Source organism: Phalacrocorax aristotelis, chromosome 19, assembly GCF_949628215.1.
Source record: "Phalacrocorax aristotelis chromosome 19, bGulAri2.1, whole genome shotgun sequence".
NCBI classification, from domain to species: Eukaryota; Metazoa; Chordata; class Aves; order Suliformes; family Phalacrocoracidae; genus Phalacrocorax; species Phalacrocorax aristotelis.
In genome coordinates this window covers 157701-181523 of record NC_134294.1, presented here as the reverse complement: position 1 = coordinate 181523, position 23823 = coordinate 157701, and the positions used below count along the sequence as shown (strand labels likewise).

General features: G+C 45.3%; 1 protein-coding gene across 1 annotated transcript; it reads left to right on the top strand.

Moving 5' to 3' along the window:
• The first annotated feature begins 2865 nt into the window (after positions 1-2865).
• LACTBL1 (lactamase beta like 1) lies at positions 2866-23823 on the top strand. Its single transcript, XM_075113927.1, has 7 exons — positions 2866-2949; positions 3225-3369; positions 4847-4956; positions 7722-7879; positions 16069-16316; positions 19203-19308; positions 21036-23823. Exons 1-7 carry the CDS (start codon positions 2866-2868, stop codon positions 22012-22014), a joined length of 1830 nt encoding a protein of 609 aa, XP_074970028.1. The 3' UTR covers positions 22015-23823.

The following is a 23823-nucleotide window of genomic DNA, read 5'->3' as shown; positions in this document are numbered from 1 at the left end:
TAGGAGCACAGCAAGGCACCCTGCTCCTGCTGTTCCAGGGATGAGATCAGACAGTGTGGTTTTGTTACAGTACACACATGCTGAGACGTCTGACAACAGCCTCTGGGACTGAGACAGCTTCTGGCAATGGTATGTGCAGGGACAGGGGCTCTTTCTTGCTCTCCCTAACCGGTGTTAAGATGTGCCTCTGACTGAGCAGCTAGCAGGGTCTGTGGTAGCCTGCCTAGATGAGCATGGTGGTGCAGGACAGTGTACCTGGGTGGTCTGTGTGAAATGCCCACTTCCCCCCCATCATCCTAATTTTTCAAAGCTCAGGGGGAAAAAATGTATCATATAGCTGACCTATCCACGGGAAGCTGCGTGCACTTGTTCCAGCATGTGTTTGCATTCATTTGCGCATATCTAAGTGCTTGATAGCTTCCTTCCCCCTGCCTTGCTGTGTTTATGTTGTTAGCAGTGACGGTCACCAAGCAATGTACGTAAGATGGAGAAACCAGCTGAAAGGGAAGTGAGATGAGACGGGTCCTGGAGTGGGAAGTGTGAGGAGTATGTTTGTAGGTTTCTATCCGTTTGTCTGACAGTCTCCCAGATACAGAGTGATATTTGTCCTGAAAGGTAGCTTAGAGGGTAGAGCACCTCCTCAGGGTGATGAACATTCCTCCCACTTTTGCGTTTTTATTTCTCTGTCAAGAAAGAGAGATCCATATCTCTAGTTTAAGAGCATTGCCATAGTTTCACTGCATTGTCACTAGATTATGGGTCAGAGAATGAAAGAGACATTCAGGGCACTCATCATCCACAAGAGGTAAAGCGGAGTTTGGACTAAAGGATGAGAGTTCAGTCTTGGTATCTTTGGGTCTTCGGTTAGTTGCCTAGGGAGCCTAGGGTTCATGAGATGAGGCATATACCAGAAAATCTTTTCCTTTCACCCTGCTCTTAGGGACCCAGGAATCAGAGTTTCTCAGTGAAGCAAGGAAAGAGGCAGAAAAATGGTCAGAGTAACTGCAGGTTGGTGGAGGACTCACCTTATTATGATGGGACTAAATCCAAAAAAGTCGCCCCATGAGTACTCCAGGGCAAGGAGGACCCTGCCCCACTCCTTGTAGGAAAACAGCATCTCATTGCAGCTCTAGCGAACATCTTTCAGCGTAAACTGAAGCCTGCCAGCATGGGGGTGATTAAAGAGGTTTTCAATACACAGGCTGCTCCTTTTGTGAATATGATCTCCTGCCTACTAAGGCACTGTATGAGGTATATATTGGTATATATATTGGGGTGTGTGTATATATATATAGGTGTATGTATATATATAGGTGTATATATGTATTGGTGTGTATATATATCTGTATATATTTTGGGTCCCTCACTACAAGAAGGACATCGAGGTGCTGGAGCGTGTCCAAAGAAGGGCAACGAAGTTGGTGAAGGGTCTAGAGAACAAGTCTTATGAGGAGCGGCGGAGGGAGATGGGGTTGTTTAGTCTGGAGAAGAGGAGGCTGAGGGGAGACCTTATTGCTCTCTGCAACTGCCTGAAAGGAGTTCGTAGCGAGGCAGGGGTCGGTCTCTTCTCCCTAGTAACAAGCTATAGGACGAGAGGAAATGTCCTCAAGCTGTGTCACGGGAAGTTTAGGTTGGATGTTAGGAAAAAATTCTTCACTGAAAGGGTTGTCAAATATTGGAACAGGCTGCCCAGGAAGGTGGTTGAGTCTCCATCCCTGGAGGTATTTAACAGAAGGGTAGATGTGGTGCTTGAGGATATGGTTTAGTGGTGGACTTGGCAGTGACAGGTTAGCAGTTGGACTCGATGGTCTTGATGGTCTTTTCTAACCTTAATGATTCTATGATTCTATGATTCTATGATATGTAAATGAAACAGTGTTTGGTGTCAAAATGGAATTCCCCTATTTAGGAACACATGTCCCTTAGTCTGGTATCTGGAATACGGACTGCATATGTGCTCTGGCAGGCTCAGGTCTGAGTGGGTCTGCAGGTACCTGTATGGTCTGACACCATCCTTGAAATCTTAATTATCTTATCGAAGAACCTAAAGTAAGATGCCTTCAGAAATTTTTGTGGGGATGCCTGAACTGGCTAAAAACTTTCAGAAATAATTGTGAAGTGTTTGTCATTGTGCAGAAAGTGGAATTGAAACCTAGGCTTTCAGCAGGGGCTAGATTCCCCAGTTGGATCCTTACAGAGCCACACAACCATGTACAAGTCTGGAAGTGGCTCTGCAGATTCCCTCGTTGTGAGGACGAGGCTCAGTTGACTTGCAGAAGCTTTTGCATGAACTCTCCTGTAGCTCAAAAAAGAAAGAAAAGGGCCATGTGAAAATCTAAAGGGAGTATATTAGTCTGTCTATGCTACAAGTGAGTCCAGACAACCTGAAATAGCTTTGTGGAAGTGGAACATGAGCCATATTGGATGCAAATGGCAGGCCGTACGTTTTACAACATTGATTACCAAACTTTCAAAAGCACCTTATTGACCTCCTACAGTCAGTGAAAGAGCACAGCTCATGCTTAGGCACTTAATAATTTGTCATCTGTTCCTTGTTTTTCTTCAACGTTTATATGGTAGTATCACCAACCTGGATGGTCTCCGGTGTTGCGAGAGCTGCACAAACCCAAAATAGTAGCCAGTTTTCCAAAACATGGCATCTGTAAATGCCAAGCATACAGATGGTACATGATATAATGGGAATTACAGGCACAAAATAGAAGGGTAAGGGCAGTACATGGTGGAAAATTCCATCATTCGTCTATAAAAGCTGGATTTGCTCAGGTGATCTGGCTGGTGGCTGCCATGAACAGATGCTGGACTCTGGAAAAAATGGGTTGGAGAGATATCCAGGAATAAGTCGTGATGTTTGAGAAGGGAGAAAATGAGAGCTGTAACAGAATCCTGCCAGTCTGGGATGATGAGACTCACCTGCAAAGAGGGGAAAAGGTAAAAGGAGTGGATGTTTTTCTTCTACAAGAACCAACAAGGCCAACAAGATAAGGAGAGTAACATCTTGCAAACCTTATTGGAACACAAGAAGTCCTCTCTAGTTCCAGTTATTTCAGCGTGGTCTGGTATGCCCAGCTGTGGTGCTGCAACAGTACTGGAATTAGTCAAGGTCCCTGCAGTAGCTTTATTCTCCAGTGTGCCTCTTTCTTTCTAGCTGGTATGCATGACAGGCAGTTTTTCTCTCTCTGAGATCATATCTTTCCGACTTACAGCAGGCATCCAGCAGCCGGAGCCTCCTCAAGCTCACAGTTATGGAGGTGAAGTGGACTCACGTGTTGGTCATCTTCTTCTTCCTGTTGACTGTTGCAATGACAGGCTGCTTTCTGTGGCAGTACAGCCTCCCCAAAGTGGAGCCCAGTAAGTACTCATCTTTAAGCTTGGACATTGCTTGGCATGGTTGGACTCAGTAATCTCAAAGGTCTTTTCAAACCTAAGTGATTCTATGATTCTGTGATTCTATGAAATTTGTGAGACCAATAGACACCTTTCTCCCCACGAGGACATTTTTCCCCGAAGAGTATTTTCCCAAACAGCACACAACTTTACCTCCTCCTAAGTGGTGCAAGGACATAGTGGATATGAGCACTGGGTTGATGGAGTACCATGTAACTCTGCTGGTGTCCAGAGGCCCCATTACTTCTGGCACTAACCTACGTTAATTGAAATACCAAGGAGACGTTTTATTTTACATTCTGTATCTCTTTTTTTAGTATTCTGTCATAAAAGCCACGCCAGTTTAGAACGAGTTTTCTTTTACACCTTACCACATGCTTTAGCTTATTGGTTTACTTCTTTCCTTGTTCCCCTAATCTTAGATCTTTGAACCAGCTCAAGCCTCTAGTTCACACTAGAATTATCTTATGCTGAGTATAGAAAACTCAACAGATAGACTCAAGGCACTGTATGTGCAAGGATGAAATATATATAGTGTAACTGATCAGAGTTTTAAGTAGCCCAAAGGTGGCATAAAACCCACGGTGAAGGTGCCAGAGGTACCAATGTCAAAAAGATTTCAGACTACATTTTTATCACAGACTATCAGAGGCTGCCTCTAGCCTCTTGTGTATCCATCCCCATTCATCTCAAAGTTTTCATAGTGCCATTTCTCTTCTGATTTGTATTTCTAGTGCTTCATGCTCAGTTGGTAAGAGAAAAGAAAAACAAGCATTTTGTGTACAGCTTACAGAGCAGAGGAGTTGTGTTTATGAACACCTTGGGTCACCTGGGAAAATAGTGCCTCCAAGTAAGAGACTTCCCATCTCTCAATGAGTTTAAAGACTGCTTGCCACAGAAATTTATGTTATGTCTCTGGTATATGCCGGATACAGCTAATTTAGAAGACAGCTAATATACTAGGTATGCAGCTTATCAACTGTTGTTATAGTGTTAGATTTCTGGTGGCACTCACAATTCACTTTCACATCCATTTTCTGAGGTTATAATATGCATGGGACAACTCTGTCCTCCTGAACCCAAACTCAGAATTTCCCCTAGACACGGGCAGGACACTTTGATGGGGTCTAAACCCACTCTCAAGTACCTACAGGCTTCTGTAGTCCCAGTTCTTTACTTTTCCAGGTTGCAGAGTCAGTTGAAGGCTATTGCAGCTCCTGTCCATCCCATGTGCTATATTGTGTTGGAATAAGCAATAACAGAGCACAGTCCCCTCTTCAAGTCATGTTTTATGTGAAATAGATCATCTCTTTGCCGATGCAGAAATGTCCTCAGCTTTGAAAAATGTAAGCAAGAAAGCTAGTGCTGACTGCTGGATGAGGTTAAAGCTTGTTAGTGTGTCTGTTCAAGTCACATATTCTGTCTTTGGAATGTTTTCCAGGCCCATCCGTGATAGAAGTGAGATCAGAAGCTGTGCAGATGTGCCCCCACTATCCGGAACCAGTACCACTGGACCACCCAATCCCCATTCTGAAGGATGCATTGGAGAAGGTCTGTGAGGAGAAGGGAACAGAGGGAGACAGAGCTCATGGCTGCTTTTCTGAAGGTGTAAAGGGGAGAATATGTATTTTGCCCCCGAGCATCTCTGGGGAAGGAGGTGGGAAATTGAGGAGATGGATATGAATCTAGAAATGAGTATATAAAACTCCTCACTAAACAGACAGAACAGGGCAATAAGCAGTTATCTTATCCAAAAGGCAGCCTATGACGAAGAAACATTATTACTTGTCCATCAGAAGGTCTGGTGAGCATACATCAGCACAGAATGATGGCTCTTGGCATCTTGTCTACTATTAGGCAGCCCTCATGTCCTGGAAAGTAGGTGACTCATATAACTAGTTCCTATTCATCAGTGACTGCCAATTCCTTATTTTATTGCTTTGCTGGCTTTCCCCATGCCATCATTTAAAAATTAAAAAGCTATTTGTAGGTAACTTCAAGGAAGGAATGGAGAGGAAAGGGAAGAGGAAGAGGACCTTCGTCTGAATAAGAGAGGCGCTTGCTTTTCCCCAGTATGATATACTGTCTCTGAAATTTTAGCACTGTCTGAAATTCTAGTAGGCTGTACTTGCAATGAGGAAACACCACAGTGTTGCCCTGACTGGACCACAAGGACAGCCATGCTCTGACAGGACACTCCTGATTTGGTAGACCCCTATCATATAATAGACCCTCTCATCTGTCTCTTTCTCATGAGTAGCTTAATTAGCCATAATTGAAGCTGTCCCACAGTTCTGATCGTTCTTTTTACCCTTCCTTGAGTCTTTTCCAGCTCCAACATACTATTGTGGAGATGCGGAAAATCAGTACTGTATACAGTATTCAAGATGCTGGTGGCTATGGGATTTACACAGTGATAAAATGGTGTTTTCTGTTTTATTTTATGTTACTTCTCTAATAATCCCTCATATTTGATTTACCTTTTTTTTTTCTGCTCTAAGGCACTGAGCACATGTTTACATAGGCGCATCCATCATAGCGCCAAGGTCTTGTTCCTGAGTGCTAATGACCAGCTCACTGCCCATCTGGGTGTATGTGTGTGAAGTTAGGGTTGTTTTCCTGCATGCACACTGCTTTTTCTACACTGAATTTCAATTGCTATCACTTCACATTCACTTTTATGAATTCTCTGCCACTGTCTCCGGGGTTACTGTAGAGAGGTAGTTTATTATTTGATTAGGATCAGTCAGAGAGATGGGGGAACATGCAGAACTTTAAGTGTCCATCAGAGAGACATCTAACCTCCCTTGTTTGTGCTCCTCGGAAATGAAGTATCCAAGCACTTCCTTGAAGTAGGCTGGTGAAAGTATTCCTATTTTGCAGATGGAATAAGGCACAGAGAACCTGAACAGTAGATGCATAGGAAGACATAGGCATTTGAATGGGTCCTAGGCACCTCAGAAGTGTATCTTCAGATGCCCTTAGGTTCTGCCTAAGCCTGTGGACACTCAAACCCACACTAAAGATCTTGCACTACCTGAGACAAACTACCATCCTGTGCCAGGCCAGGGATCCTGGAGCTGGGACTCTGGACAGTACAAGAAGTAATTATATTGTATACAGAGGATGACATTTTTGGGAAAAATCTGCCTACAGCAGCTTGAAACAACAGAGTGACATTCACTCATGCATGAGGCTTAAGGAAACACTTATTTTCTAAAAGTAAATATTTTTGTTTATTAGAAGGGCCTACATTTTCCTCAGAAGAGTCTTGCTAATAGCCAAATACAAATGCTGAGTACTGGACAAAATTACACTTGAGTCTAGAAGAGCATCATGCATTTCTGTCAACTTTCTGCATGCCCAGGCAGGTCTACATGCCAGACTCTCTCTGAGAAAATGCTAAGGAGGACCATGCTTGCTGACATGAGACCAGTCTGGAGGTGCTGTTGTACCTAACCATACTGATGGGCCATCGGCACATGCAGAGGGGAGAGCAAAGAAGCACTACAGAAGGACTTGGCATGAGTTGGATGTTTTCACTGCTGGCTGTCAGTGCACCTCACCAGTCCATCCAGTGAAGAGATCCTGAGGACATGACTCAGCTTGGCCTTTCTTGTCTCAGATGCTTGGCTTGGAAGGCCATTTCTTATGTCTTAACCTTTCTGTGCAAAACATAAATTATGCATGATGATGTAATAGCTTTGAAAAAGTCATAAAAGAGCAAGGTCAATGCATTCTGCTTGCAGGAGGTGGGTGGAGCACAGCTGGCTGATTAGGCCCACACAACCTTGGCACAACAGCAAAGAGCAATCAAAGCCCTCTAGTTGCTCAGTGCTGTTTCTCAGACTGCACTTTAAACAAGAGTCTAAACTCTTGCATGTTTCATGGCATGAAAATTGTCATGTGATATTTGAAAAGTCTGGATCTTCTTCTCATACATCTTTGAACATAAAATATTAGTGCAAAGAACAGCCGTGCACAGTGTAATTGAAAAAGGAGGAAATTACAATTAATAGGTTTTAGCATTTGTTTTAACCATATAAACATCATAGGTATTACAAATATGAGCATGACATTCTTCTACTTGGTGAGCATGTAGACTGAAAGACAGAGAATGGATAATTCAGCATAAAAAATTCAAAGGAACAGTACAGTTAAAGTATTTCCTTTTGCCAAAACATATGTGAAAAAATCACTCTCAGGTGCTTGGAAGTAAGGAGGGCTGACGGTTTGGATCTTCTACTGCCTGTTACAGACTAGATACATTATAAGAGTCTTCATTTCGAAGTTCATCATTTCCCATCATTTTCCAGGTAGATATGATGCTCCGCCAAAAGGTTCATAGTTCTGGTCTCCCTGCCATGTCTGCCATTGTTATCTACAATGACACTGTGCTCTGGACAGGCAACTTTGGGAAGAAGAATGGTTTGGACCCTTCCTCAGTGGTGCCCAACGAGTATACTATTTACAGGTGAGACAACTGTATTGCAGGCATGAGAGCTAGAAAGAGAGCAGATACACATATGGAGATCTTATATCTGGCAATAGAGCCACCATCACAAACTGCATCTCCTCCTGGCAGAACCCTCTTCTTACACTGAAACTTTGTTACACAGTGCCTCAGCTAGTCCCTAAATTATCATATACTTGTGGCTTACTGAGTTGTTTACTTCTGATTTTTTTTTTAAACATCTGATCTGACAATATTTTAGACTGGAATATCAGTGACCAACCTGAAAACCTGAAAACGGACTACTCCTTACCTAGGAATATCTCCAAGCTGTGAGGAGGCCGAGGGCACTGATCTGAAGACTGAGAGATAGCACAGATTTTGTGAACAGTGAGGAGACGGTGCCATAGGATTAAAAAAAAAAAGTTTAGTCTAGCAAAAAAATGGGGTTTGGGAAGAGTATCTACTTAACACACAAGGTAGACTTGTCTGCTTATTCATTCTCCCAGTTAAGTCAAAGCCATATTGGCCATTATTTTTCAGATGAAGATAGAATCAAGCTCTCAGTGTGTGTTAAAAAACCAAAAACAAATACAAAGGAAGTGTTTACTTCCTTTAAAGATCTATTATCATCGATTTATACTATTTTCAGTGATTTATAACTGTGCTACAGCACACATATGAAACATATGGGCTGCACTCTGACTATCAAATGTTTTCCTCCAAGTAAACAATTTTGGAACATTTCAGCATCTGTGATTAGCTGTTTTTCCCCACTCTGTATCATGGTAAAACCCCTGTATAGATGACCTGATGATATTTCTTCCAGAATCATAGAATGGTTTGGGTTGGAAGGGATCTTAAAGGTCATCTAGTTCCAACTTCCCCACCATTGGCAGGGAAAGGGGAACCTGTCTGTGGGTGGGCTCAAACCACAAAGCTTTTGGGTTACCAGCCAAACACGCTAACTGATTGCACCACAGAGGCTCCCCCCAAAAATGTATGGCCAGTCAGCATAGTTTATGGTCAGAACTGAGATGGTATCTGATCATCTTCAAACTTCTGACTGTTGTTCTTGATTAATGTAACCATTCTTGGCAAATGCTTTCACTCTAGGCTGCCTTTTGCCAGTCCAAGAATTTCACCTCTAGCAGCACAATACAATACAATGGCCTCTGGCCATCCTTCTTAATCGTGGCCCTGTTTCCAAAAACCGACAAAATGGAACCACAGTCCTATTCCAGAAGACATTTTGTAAACTGGATTCTGTTCTGAAGCCACCCAAATACCAACTCTGAATATGAAATGTAAAACTTTATGGCATTTAACCTTAAAATTCCAATAAAATACTTGCAACTTGTTATAGTATTTACTAAGCAATAATTTACAAAATAAGTTATCTTATGAATAGTAAATGAACAGAAATAGTTCTGTGGCCCATTGCACTGTTGGAAAGATACTACTGAAAGTTATCTTGCAGTCCATAAAGGCCAGAGTTAAGGATATTAATTCAAGCTTCTCACCTGCATTTTAGCCATTCCTTCTGAATTAGCAAAGGTGTTGCATGTAAAGCTACAGACAGTGGTTCAGCCAGGTGATCTCATGTACTGATGTCGTGGTTTAGCGGCAGCTCAGCCCCACACAGTCGCTCGCTCACTCCCCCACCGGTAGATGGGGGAGAGAATCAGAAGGGTAACGCTCGTGGGTTGGGATAAGAACAGTTTAATAATGAAAATTAAAAGAAACAACAGTAGAAATGCAATGTAAAGGAGAACAACGAGAGGCGCAAAGCCCCGGGGGAGGGGGAAAGGAAGGGAGGGGAGAGGGGGAACGAACCGCCGGAACAAACCGCACGCGCCGCAGCCGCTCGCCGCCCGCCGACCCGACGCCGCGCCGCCCCCGCGCTGCCACTGCCCCCCCTCAATATACTGGTCATGGTGTCACATGGTATGGAATGAACCTGCCATTGGCCAGTCGGGGTCAGCCGCCCCCACCATGGCCCTGCCCCTCCCAGCCCCCCCTGCCACGCCACGCGGCAGAGCGCGGGAAGCTGGAAAGGTAGCTGACCCCCACAGTGAGGAGAATTAACCCCTTCTCAGCCAAAACCAGCACATTCTCCACCCCTTATTCCATACCACTTACACCATGCCCAGGTCCCATATGATGCAATACAACCGTACCAACCACCACCCCTCCCCTTCCCATCCTTTAACATAATACACAGACATCATTCCCTTAGTTCATGGATCTTCCCTGTAAAATGTCCATTAAAATGTCCATTGAGTTCACCCAGTCCATGACTCTGGGCTCCATCTGTTGTATCAGTCTTTCCGGGTGGGAGAGATGGTGTGTGGCGTTGGGTTGCTGCATACCGAGTCAGTCATCGTTCCATCACTGCTGCACGGCTTGTTTCATAGTTGATCTTCCATGGGTTGGGAGGCTCGTACTCTGATATCATTGATACAACACAGAGGTGACACACAATATTATATAGCAGTTCACATTGTGCCATTCAGTTCATTGACTGTTTTCACCCAAAATCAAATCCCCTTGAGGCACACATCGGATTTCTCCATCCTCCCGCATCACCCACCAAGTGCACCCAGGTCCTCGAGCAAAAACAATCCCACGAATGGGTTTGCCTTTGCCAGAGGCAGGAAGAACCCAGACTGTTTTGCCCAGCATACTTTTTGTGTGCACTACAGGGACTCTATCCCCTTCCACAGTATGTAGGATTTCTGACTGGGCAGGGCCAGCTCGGTTGGCAGATCCCCTCGTGTTGACTAACCACGTGGCTTTTGCTAAATGTGTATCCCAGTGCTTGAATGTCCCACCCCCCATTGCTCTCAGTGTGGTTTTTAACAGTCCATTGTACCTTTCAATTTTCCCAGAGGCTGGTGCGTGATAGGGGATGTGATACACCCACTCAATGCCGTGCTCTTTGGCCCAGGTGTCTATGAGGCTATTTCGGAAATGAGTCCCATTGTCTGACTCAATTCTCTCTGGGGTGCCATGTCGCCACAGGACTTGTTTCTCAAGACCCAGGATAGTGTTCCGGGCAGTGGCGTGGGGGACAGGATATGTTTCCAGCCAGCCAGTCGTTGTTTCTACCATTGTAAGCACATGGCGCTTGCCTTGGCGGGTCTGTGGGAGTGTGATATAGTCAATTTGCCAGGCCTCCCCATATTTATATTTCAGCCATCGTCCCCCATACCACAGAGGCTTTACCCGCTTCGCTTGCTTGATTGCAGCGCATGTGTCACATTCGTGGATAACCTGTGCAATAATATCCATGGTCAAGTCCACCCCTCGATCACGAGCCCACCTGTATGTTGCATCTCTCCCTTGATGGCCTGAGGTGTCATGGGCCCACCGAGCTAGAAATAGTTCACCCTTATGCTGCCAGTCCAGATCCACCTCAGCCACTTCAATCTTGGCAGCCCGATCTACCTGCTGGTTGTTTCGATGTTCTTCAGTGGCCCGACTCTTGGGGACGTGAGCATCCACATGCCGTACCTTTACAACCAGTTTCTCTACCCGGGCAGCAATATCTTGCCACAATGTGGCAGCCCAGATGGGTTTGCCTCTGCGCTGCCAGTTGCTTTGCTTCCATTGCTGCAGCCAGCCCCACAAGGCATTTGCCACCATCCAGGAGTCAGTATAGAGATAGAGCACTGGCCACTTTTCCCGTTCAGCGATGTCTAAGGCCAGCTGGATGGCCTTTACCTCTGCAAACTGGCTCGATTCACCTTCTCCTTCAGCAGTTTCTGCTACTTGTCGTGTAGGACTCCATACAGCAGCCTTCCATCTCCGGTGCTTTCCCACAAGGCGACAGGACCCATCAGTGAACAGGGCATATTGCTTCTCATCTTCTGGCAGTTTGTTATACAGTGGGGCTTCTTCAGCACGTGTCACCTCCTCCTCTGGTGATAATCCAAAATCTTTGCCTTCTGGCCAGTCCATAATCACTTCCAAGATTCCTGGGCGACTGGGGTTTCCTACTCGAGCCCGCTGGGTGATCAGTGCAACCCATTTACTCCACGTAGCATCAGTTGCATGGTGTGTAGAGGGGATGTTTCCTTTGAACATCCAGCCCAGCACTGGCAGTCGGGGTGCCAGGAGCAACTGTGCTTCAGTACCAACCACTTCTGAAGCAGCTCGAACCCCTTCATATGCTGCCAATATCTCTTTTTCAGTTGGAGTATAGCGGGCTTCAGACCCTCTGTATCCCCGACTCCAAAACCCTAGGGGTCGACCCCGGGTCTCCCCAGGTGCTTTCTGCCAGAGACTCCAGGTAGGGCCATTCTCCCCGGCTGCAGTGTAGAGCACATTTTTTACATCTTGTCCTGCCCGGACTGGCCCAAGAGCTACTGCATGGACTATTTCTCGTTTAATCTGTTCAAAGGCTTGTCGTTGCTCAGGGCCCCATTTGAAATCATTCTTTTTCCGGGTCACTTGATAGAGAGGGCTCACGATCAGACTGTAATTTGGAATATGCATTCTCCAAAAACCCACAACGCCCAAGAAAGCTTGTGTTTCCTTTTTGCTAGTTGGTGGAGACATGGCTGCTATTTTGTTGATCACATCCATTGGAATCTGACGACGACCGTCTTGCCATTTAATTCCTAAGAACTGGATTTCTCGTGCAGGTCCCTTCACCTTACTTTGTTTTATGGCAAAACCAGCTTTCAGAAGGATTTGGACTATTTTCTCACCTTTCTCAAAAACTTCTTCTGCTGTGCTGCCCCACACAATGATGTCATCAATGTATTGAAGGTGTTCTGGAGCTTCTCCCTGTTCCAGTACAGTCTGAATCAGTCCATGGCAAATGGTAGGACTGTGTTTCCACCCCTGGGGCAGTCGATTCCAGGTGTACTGGACGCCCCTCCATGTGAAAGCAAACTGTGGCCTGCACTCTGCTGCCAGAGGGATTGAGAAGAATGCATTAGCAATATCAATTGTGGCATACCACTTGGCCGCCTTTGACTCCAGTTCGTATTGAAGTTCTAGCATGTCTGGCACAGCAGCACTCAACGGTGGAGTGACTTCATTCAGGCCACGATAGTCTACTGTTAGTCTCCACTCTCCATTAGACTTCCGGACTGGCCATATGGGACTGTTAAAGGGTGAGTGGGTCTTACTGATGACTCCTTGGCTCCTCAGTTGGTGAATGAGTTTATGGATGGGGATCAGAGAGTCTCTGTTGGTGCGATATTGCCGCCGGTGCACTGTTGTGGTGGCGATTGGCACCTGTTGTTCTTTGACCTTCAGCAACCCCACCACAGAAGGGTCCTTTGAGAGACCGGGCAAGGTAGACAGCTGTTCAGTTTCCTCCGTCTCCAAGGCAGCTACACCAAAAGCCCACTTGTAACCTTTTGGGTCCTTGAAATACCCTCTCCTGAGGTAGTCTATACCAAGGATGCACGGAGCCTCTGGGCCAGTCACAATGGGGTGCTTCTGCCACTCATTGCCAGTTAGGCTCACTTCGGCCTCCAATACAGTTAGCTCTTGAGATCCCCCTGTCACTCCAGCAATGCTGATGGGTTCTGCCCCTATATAGTTTGATGGCATTAAGGTGCACTGTGCGCCGGTGTCCACTAAAGCTTTATACTCCTGTGGGTCGGACGTGCCAGGCCATCGGATCCACACAGTCCAGTAAGCCCGGTTATCCCTTTCCTCCACCCGGCTGGAGGCAGGGCCCCTCTAGTCCTGATCATGGCAGTCACAACTCACTTCCTGTAAATGTGAATCAGGAGTCCCTCTATTACACTTAGAAATAAAATCTGCGCTTCTACTCCTCTGTCTGGGGACTTGCTCGCTGGAAACTGGAGCAGCAGCTTTCCTGGAAGAGCCTCCCTGAGTGACTGTTCTCCCTTGCAGTTCATGTACTCGTGCCTGTAGGGTCGAAGTAGGCTTGCCATCCCACCTCATCATGTCCTCTCCGTGGTCACGCAGGTAGAACCATAGGGTGGCCCGTGGTGTGTATCCCCTTCTTTGAGCCAAAGGACGCTTATTCCTAACAGCTGAGACACTGCTCTGTCGAGGTGGGGAGTAGGACAGATCTTCTTTGAGTTGCTGGACCTCTTGGGATAGTTTCTCCACAGCAGAGACAAGCGAGGAAGAGATATTTGTGTCATAATCCCGGAGTCTATCTATCACCTCTGCCACCGTTGGTGTCTCGTCATCTTTCCAGGACATCACTGCCAATGAGTTTGCATGCGAAGATGGTGCGCTCCGTACAAACTTCCGCCACATGGGTCGTGTGCACTCGGCTTCATCTGGATCTTTGGATGACCGTTGATCATCCAGGTCACCATAAATCACCTCAAACACAGCTAATTCCCTGAGATACTGGATGCCTTTCTCCATAGTTGTCCATTTTCCTGGGCGATATGTAACATCTTCTTTAAAGGGATACCTTTCCTTCACTCCAGACAGGAGTCGCCTCCAGAGGCTGAGGGCTTGTGGTTTTTTTTCAATTGCTTTGTCAACGCCCCCTTCCCCAGAAAGGGATCCCAATTGTTTGGCTTCTTTTCCCTCTAGTTCCAGGCTACTGGCCCCATTATCCCAGCATCGGAGCAGCCAGGTGGCAATGTGCTCACCTGAACGACGGCTATAATCTTTTCGCATATCTCGCAACTCGCTTAAGGACAGGGATCGGGTGGTCTCTATTTCATTTATTACTTCTCCCTCCTCTCCCCGCGATGGCCCTGGTTCTTCATCATCCCGTTCTAAACGAGTTGATGTCCGCTTCCAATATTTCGTCTTATGTATGGGGGCAACTGATACTGGTACGGGTTTATTTTCTGAGCCAGCTCCGGTACTTGTTGTGGGGGTTTGAGTGGCTGCAGTGCCTGTTGTCAGGGCTGGATTGTCTACAGTGCCAGTCACTTTGCATTTCAATCCAGAGACATTCTCTTCCCCCTGGGGGCACTGAATACTGTTGAGCAGGGCTCGGTATGCATGGGCCAGACCCCAGCATGTTGCAGTTATCTGTGTCTCTCTGGAGTTCCCAGCGTAACAACATACTTTCTCCAAATATTCTACTAGTTTTTTAGGATTCTGCACTTGCTCGGGGGTGAAACTCCAAAACACTGGGGGTGCCCACTGCCCTAGGTATTTGCCCATGCTATCCCACATGCCCTGCCACTCGTAACTATCAAGCCTCGGGGCAGATTTCTGGGTGATATTCTTAAGTTGCTTAGTCAAAACCAAAACAACATGCCCAAAAACTAACAATGACTGCACCTTAACCACCCAAGGATGTTCAAGATACAAAAACGTTGTTGTAACAAAGGCACAGACATCATAGAACAAAGTTGCAAAGGTATTATTCTGTATTTCCTCCATATAAAATCTCTCAGAGGAGGAGGTATAATTGCTAATTGCCTCAACAAGGTGGTATCCGAAGTACAGTAACGGTTTCAGCAAAAACCCCAAATACCAGATAAAGCTGAAAACGAGTGTTTGTATAACAAATCTCGTAGGCAAAACATTACTAATCACAGCAGAACACAGCAGACTCAAACAACCAACACCGATTTTTAACACCAACTGCAAAAAGGACAACATGGTGCTGGGACCAGCAGCTGTTGTTATCTCCAACCCTCGTGCCCCACGTTGGGCGCCAAAAAGACTGTCGTGGTTTAGCGGCAGCTCAGCCCCACACAGTCGCTCGCTCACTCCCCCACCGGTAGATGGGGGAGAGAATCAGAAGGGTAACGCTCGTGGGTTGGGATAAGAACAGTTTAATAATGAAAATTAAAAGAAACAACAGTAGAAATGCAATGTAAAGGAGAACAACGAGAGGCGCAAAGCCCCGGGGGAGGGGGAAAGGAAGGGAGGGGAGAGGGGGAACGAACCGCCGGAACAAACCGCACGCGCCGCAGCCGCTCGCCGCCCGCCGACCCGACGCCGCGCCGCCCCCGCGCTGCCACTGCCCCCCCTCAATATACTGGTCATGGTGTCACATGGTATGGAATGAACCTGCCATTGGCCAGTCGGGGTCAGCCGCCCCCACCATGGCCCTGCCCCTCCCAGCCCCCCCTGCCACGCCACGCGGCAGAGCGCGGGAAGCTGGAAAGGTAGCTGACCCCCACAGTGAGGAGAATTAACCCCTTCTCAGCCAAAACCAGCACAACTGACCATCTTTCCTCTTGATTCATGTGTTTCTTAATGCTTAATTCCTCTATATGTTTTTTCCTTAACAGAATTGCCAGTGTCTCCAAGATCTTTCCCACCATTATGTTATACAAGATGTGGGAGGAAGGAAAAGTCACATCTCTTGATGACCCATTGGAACGTTATGTCCAGAACTTTGTTATTAAGAACCCTCTGGGAAGGCTCAAGGAATCAGAACAGAGATACACAGCAGACGGTCTGATTTTTTTGGAAAAAGGCACAATGCCACTTAAGCCATCACCTGTTACCTTGCGAAGAATGGCCAGCCAGCTCTCAGGTGAGACAGCACTGCTACCTGCATGCCCTCTGCCCACCATTATGCCACTTGAAAGAGACCACCATATGCCAGGGATAAGAAAGGTTGCTGTTGAGGCCACATCCCAGTATGGACCCTGCACCTTTGCACTTCCCAGAGGTCAGGCAGAACACTTGGAAGCACGTTGGCAGCAGCTTCATGAAGTGCTAAAAGGAAACTCTTGTCCAGGACATCTGCTATGAAAGGGGCCAGTCTGCTTTGTGGGCTAGGGAATTGTTTTTTCCATGCAAGGTGAATATATATTTCTTTCAACACAGTAGCATGACCTGTAATCAGGCTCCAACTGCATAACAGTGTTTTGTATTCCAGCCCAGGGTGCTCTCATTTTTCTGAGATGTAGAGTTGAGGGTCAAAGTGGCACCAAACCTCTTTGCATTGAACAGATAGACCTTGATTGCTGACCTAAATGTAAGTGTCAGTGTGGTTCCTGATCTGGGATTCTTGAGCTATTAATAGCTTTGTACTTGCTGGCAGAAGACTACTAATCTGCTACTACTTTCATAATTGGGTAACTCTTATGTTAAGGTAGGAGTTCACAGGACTCGGAGAACTTTAACCTTTCTCAGAAATAAAGCTACTAAAACTTGACTCGGAGGTTCCAGAGCTTAGTGGCCAAAGAGCCTGTGTTGATATCTTATGTGGCATTTTTGTTAAACTCTGTAGCATCTGCATTATTCCAGATTGGAATGAAAGCCCTAAAATTAGGACCTAGGATTAAAATAGCATGGAGGCCAATTTCAGTACCTCTGGGCAGGGTATAGCATCACCTGAAGCAAGCCAATATCAAAGTAAGGGTTCCCCAAAAAGGAATGGTGTAGCTGAAATCTGGAAACAAACAGAAAACAACACAAAACGGCCAGTGGCAGCAGGAGGCAGAAAGAAAGGTGGGTGCACAACCCTGCCCTGCCCCTCTCCCTGCAGACAAGTCTTGCTCTAGCCAGCCTGCTGATGTCCTCAGGGGCACCAACTCTGCCTGGTCCCCTTTGACTCTCAGGAGCCCCTGAGGCTGGTCTGGCTGTTCCTTGCAGGAGCACTGTGTGCTGGGGCTGCAGCTCCCAGCCCTGCTGCAGTTCCCTGTCAATCAGTGAGGTGTGAGGTATGCCCTAGTAATACTTGTAGAAAGCGTATGTCAAAAGTGTACCTGGTCATAGTGTAATTGGTTGTAATGTGCAGCCATTCCATTGCTTCCATCATTGTGCTGTATTTATTCCCCTGCTTAGCTCCTTTTATGTTCCTATGTCTTTTTTGTTAGAATGTGGCCCAAATTTCCCAGGGCACACCAGCAGGGCACACCAACCAGCTTGGACCCTGACAGTTTAGTAGAAAGGGAAGCGCAGTTTCACAATCCCGACTGAAAAATTAAATTAATGTTGAGGTCATATGTTACATTTCCTGTCTGTGAAAACCCAAAAAGGAATAGGTTCTCCTTAGCTTCAAGATCAAAGCCACTGCATGACATATTGTAAAGTGCTTTTCATGTAAATTCTGCCAGTGGAAACTGATCTATAATATATGCTTATTATCTGGGCTTTTCTACCTTGCATATTACAGAAGTAACTCCAAAGATTTTTCTTCTCAACACTTGATGGATACATCGCTAGAGGGAAGTTCCAGCTTGTCAAGACTGCTATTGTCAAATATACATGAATGACAGTATGAGGTGCTATTGTAAATTATTAACAGCATGGTTGTCACATCAATTAGCAGCCCATGAAGTATAAATCAGTGACTGTGGATTTTCTGTTATGCACACATATTCTCTGGTTTATCATTTCTAGTGAACCTCAGGAAAGACGCTGCACTGCTGGCATGGTGCTGGTGAGCTCTCCCAGTGGTGCACCATTTCCTCTGCCGTCATTGTGGCAAGTAGGAAATTAAGGACCCCATTGTCTACTGGAAGATTCTCAGTGCACCTCTTATCTGGTCATTAAGCTGCACAAATAACCACAGACCAGAAACAGAAAGTGTTCTTGTTCCAGTTCAGATCCTAAGGTCAGGCTAATTGAGAAAAACATGTGTTGCTGCTACAAAAGAATAGGGCCTCATTGAGCTTTGTCATGATTAAACACATGCTCACTGGGATGATTGCAAGCCATTTTTCTGTCATGTTCCCTTCCTGATTTTCTCCTAACCTCTAAATCAAAGCAAGCTGTAAACTGCAATGAGGATGTCATTCCAGATGTAATCCAAGTTCTGGACTCAGTGAGCCTTACATCCTGTGCAAAGGAGCTATGGAATTTTATAAAGTCATGGCCAAAAGATTTTAGGGAATCCATGTTCAGTGTTGTGGAATTAAAAGTGAAAAGAAATTATGTTTTTATACATTCTGAAACCCTGACTAAATGTTGCTAAAGCTGGGGGCGGGGGGAAGCTAAAAGCACTTTAGGCCAAGCCTGGAATGGTTCAGAGAAATTCAAGCCCTCTGTAGCAAGGCTTAAAGAACAAAAGCCTCTTTGAAGGGGCTGTTGCACACCTTTGAAATCACACGGAAATACGGACAGGGATTTCCCCAACACCCAATATGCCCTTCTCTTCCACAGTACACTTGGAGATACAGGGTTTTTTTAATCATTCACCAAGGTATTGTTACTGAAACATAGCAACCCAGAGTTGGTGCTGGGGTAGGACTTACATTACACATTGGTCCATGACTTGAATACTGTGTCCTGCAGTCCAGTATGAAAAAACTCTTGCAGCACATTTGCTATGTGTATAAAGCACCTATGTGCATCATTGCTGTTTCCATCTTGCCATTGAATCTTGCCTTTTGCTCACTCTTCACCAGACTCATGATTTCCTGGACCATGATTTATCTCAGATTGTTAACTTCTCTTTTCCATGACACAGGTCTGCCCAGGAGGCTGCGATCTACCAGTCTGCTGTGGAAGGGCAATACGCAAGATGCTCTAGCTCTCCTGAAAGATGATGTCTTGGTTGCTGATCCAGGAACCAGGTCAGCTATATTCACTTACAAGCTTTTGGTCTGGGTTTGTGTTCTCCACTAATATTGGCTGCAGTTTCCATGGCCAATGGATAAAAGACAGCCATTCCCAAAGGGAGCTTCAGCCATCTACCCATACCCCTGTCTTAGGCTGAAAAGAGTGAGTGTTAGAGGTGCCAGGGTTTTATTTTAATGTGTATAGAGACTGAGTGAGAAGCCTAGATGAGGCAAATTAAACTGCTACAGTTAGGTCCAAGGAGCCTTAAACTGTGAAAGATGAAGATTTTCAAAAGTGGAAAAGCATGTTAATTTAATTGGTTTAAATCATCATAGATTTCACTTAAAATCTTGCTATGTCTGTAGTGATTTATATTTCTCTAAATCATTTACAAGTCCTATTAATGTTTGTCACAATTCATATACCCTGTTAAAAGGCTATTACCTGAGTTACATATGGACAGTATCCAGTGGACAACGGGTGAGGGAAAGGATTCAGACTAACTGGGAGAAACTCTCTAGGTCTGCAAAATTTTTAGGGAATATTTCAGAACATTCTGAAATAATTTGCCTGAGGATTCACTATGGCTTGAAGTCTGCAAGCTTACCAAACTCAATAGCTCAGTCATGGCAACCTCGTATTTGTTCTGTCCCGACTCAAGTAGGAGGTTACAACAGATGTTCCTTAAAGGTTTTTAAGACTTTAATCCCATCATCTTCATTGATATTTATATTATGCTTACTATCAAGATCATAGTCTCTCAACCCCTTATTACTTGACATGCTGATAGTTTTAACTCTGTCTCCATGTTCCTGGATATACTTCACAGCTAACAGATCATTCTTCCTAAAGGAAATTCCCATTCATTGATATAGAAATTTTAACATTTTTTTCTGGGTATATTGAAATTCAGCTGCATTTCGGTTATAAAATTTTAGATCCAGAATGTATTTATTCTTGGGGAAGAGATATATATGCTAATTGGGCTGAAAATGGTTGAAATGGTACCAAATTTATGATCTAAATAGGCTTCAGTGAGATGTGTAGCTTCACAGAATTAAAAAAAAAAGGTTGAAAACAACATGAATTTTGAAAATGTGTTTGAAAATAGGTTGCCCGTTCATGTCTTCATGTCATTAAACTTCATTAAGTATAAAGACTTAAATCACTTTATGGATATTAAAGACTGAAGCACTCAGGTGTCTTTAATGATTCAACATTGCTGGATGCTGCTTTATAGACCTTTAAGTGCTTTTACCATCTTAAGGTATCTTAGGTGCTTAAGTGATTATACCATGTTAAATGTTTAAAGGGGTTTACCTGGGATTTTGAGACCTTTAAGGTAAAAACCTGTAACTCTCAAGTCTGCTCTTAAAAAGAGTGGATATATTCTTTCGTGAATAATTATAAACAATAAGCTGGGATATGCAGATATATAGGGTTTTGCATAAAGGTGTTTTTTTGTTTGTTTGTTCTCCATCTCTCTTTCTGTACATAGTCGTTAAATAGCTCTGCTGGTGTTTCTGTAAGAAATTTCTCTTTCTTGACTTAAGAACAAATTGAGGCAAAGCCATTCAGTTTTTCTCTGTCCCTGCTTCATCTCTCTCCTCTGTTTAAAACGTCATCTCATATAATGAGAATTTTCCCCAGAGAAGAGAGACATAGCCACTGGTTTTGTGTAGTCATACCCACATTATCACTGAGGTAAGGCTGATCCAGAAATATTCCTCTTCCTTTTCAGATGCCACTACAGCAATTTGGCCTTCTCACTGATGGCACATGTGCTAGCAGACCATGCAGCTGAGGGGCAATACCAGCGCTGGATCTCTGAGAACATCCTGGAACGCTTGGGCATGGAGGACACTGGCTTTGATATCACACCACCAATCCGCTCCCAGATGGCTGTGGGTTTCTATGGCAGCCAGCAGCCAGCCCCTCTCTATGACCTTGGCTGGTACAGGCCTTCTGGCCAGATGTACTCCACAGCTGCCGACCTTGCCAAGTTGGCAATGGTCTTCTTAGGCACCTACCACCGTCGCCTTCTAGAGCCTGACACAGTGAAGACAATGCTGACCCCTCTGTTTAAGTGTTCCGCTGAATACTTTGCTAACAAGACTGGTACGCCCTGGGAGATTAATGAGCAACTGGGATATGATGTCATTAGGAAGGACGGAGACCTTGATGGTTATTCAGCTACCTTCTCTCTTATTCCCAAGCTCCGCCTGAGCTTCATTGTGCTGATGGCAGGGCCCAGGCCTCAGGGTAGAGATATTGTGACTCAGACATATGAGTATCTTATTCCTGCCATGGAGACGGCATTCAGAGAGGCAGGGAAAAGCTTGATTCCTCCTCCAAGTCCAGGTCCTTATGTTGGCTATTATACCTATTCCAACCTGACTTTCTATGAGATCAAAGCTGGACCTGGTGGAGTGCTGGTCATGCAGCAGTTTGGGCCTCACGTGGAAGAGCTGATTCCTGAAAAGTACCGGACAATCAAGCTCCACCACCTGGAAGATCGTGTTTTCCAAGTTGTTTTTGACAAGGAGTTCCCATGTGTTCTGCACCTGGGCTCTGCCTCCATCTCACTGGAGACTCAAAACGGGCAGCTCTTTAACTTTTATCCATTTGATCGCAAGGGTTTGTCTCCCGGCTTTGATGCACCAGGTCTGAACACGTACAACGTGGTGCGTGTACCTCGTAAACCTGTATTCTATAGCTAAATGTCCCCTCTACTTTTCTGACCACTTCTGGGAGGTGGCTCCAAATCTGTGTCTTACCAGGCTCTCCTGTCTGTGTGGCTTTATGGTTGCCATTTAAAAGGGAAAGATGGTCGCAAATGACTCCTTTACCCAACAAATATGTCACATGCCACTTGTGATCCCTGGCAGTGCACAACAGGCCAGCTAGTAACTGGGGCTGCCTGCAGAAGAATGTGCTGGATGGGAGGTGTTTGGATGCCACAAAAAAAAGGCAAGCACTTAGGTCTCCACACTTACATTGTCTGTTTGATGACCATTGTGGCAATTGACTGGTATCGACAGAGGGCTGAGAATTTCCTGTGTTTCAGAAAATACCTCTTCTTCAGCCCAAGGGCTTTTCCAGGGCTTTTCAGGAGCCCATCTACCATGAACAAGATGCCTCACTTGGGTTTGCCAAAAGCATTATGTGCTAGAAAATTACACCAGCCAGACACCAGGCCCTGCTTGAGATACCTGGGAAGTGAGGGTCCATTTCTTTCCTGGGTCACAATAAGGAAACTGAAAAGAGCAGACAGAAATGTGGTTATGTCTTGGCTCCATGGATTTCTCAAAAGCAGTTATCACACAAAGGGTATTGTAGCACTTAAGTAGAGAAGCTGAAGCTTACTCCTGTGAGCAGGGCCATATGAACATATACTGGTATATTCCAGCTGGACTCAGGTTTCACAGAATCACAGGTTGGAAGGGACCTCAGGGATCATCTAGTCCAACCTTTCTAGGAAGAGTGCAGTCTAGATGAGATGGCCCAGCACCCTGAAGGTGACTATGTCAGTGTATAGACAAGTGTGTGAGTGTGTCATTTAAGTACAGGAATGCATGGGAATCATTATATGTGTTTTGGGAAGGGTGTCTGTATGAATAGGCACCCATTGTGTTTATGCAGGTATGAGGGAGGATGCTAAGGGACAGGGCATTGGTCTGGGGAGAACTATATTTAGGAGAGGTGCACCTCCAAGCAATCTGCAAAGCCACAGGTGCATTTTCTTCTCCCTTCTCATGCCCACTCAATGCCAAGGCAGGCAGGAGAGATGATATGTCATTAACAGCCAATACCATATCACTGTGATGGGAACAGCGTCAGGCACGAGTGCAAGATAGGGCAAGTACCACCGGCTGAGGAGTACTGGCTCCTGCAGTGCCCCTTCAAGTTTAGGAGAGTAGTGCAATTGCAGCCCTAACTGGAGCACAGGGCTTGGGCAGATAACTCTTACCTTAAAATTAATAGCCTAGCTGGAGAGTATGGCAATGGCTGTACAGCATGGAAATCTTGAAGGAAGTGCAAAAGAGTAGGCATACTAGCACAAAGACCCTTCAAAGTGCATGTTCACCCATACCATAACTGGTATGAGGTTGGATACTCTTGCAGAGTGACCTCCTTCTGCTGCTTGTCCACACAGACTCTTGAAAGTTGAAATGTCTCAAGAGAGAATGACAAACTAAATCTCCCTGCCTCCCTCCTATCTCGTTCTCTCTCACTGTTTTACTCTGTGTGCAGTTCTTCAGCTTCAGTTTTGAGTAGAGAGACCATCACTGAAGGCCTGGAAATCTATGATTCACATACTTGGTTCCCTGCCTTTTTTTTTCAGACAATTTCAGTTCCCTGATAAACATATGAAATAATGTAAACCTTGCCTTACAGGGAGTCATGGTTGCTGCTGTATTGATTTCCTCTGGACTTTGTAGGTGATTACATTTCCTACCTTGTACAACCTTGTATGTTCAAGTATTTAATCTGGGCTATATCAACAGCAATAAACTCTATGCAAATTC

Coding starts and splice junctions, on each gene's coding strand:
- LACTBL1 (XM_075113927.1), top strand. CDS start 2,866: ATGTTTGAGAAGGGAGAAAATGAGAGCTGTAACAGAATCCTGCCAGTC. Junction 3,370..4,846: donor CCTCCCCAAAGTGGAGCCCA/GTAAGTACTCAT, acceptor AATGTTTTCCAG/GCCCATCCGTGATAGAAGTG. Junction 16,317..19,202: donor AATGGCCAGCCAGCTCTCAG/GTGAGACAGCAC, acceptor TCCATGACACAG/GTCTGCCCAGGAGGCTGCGA.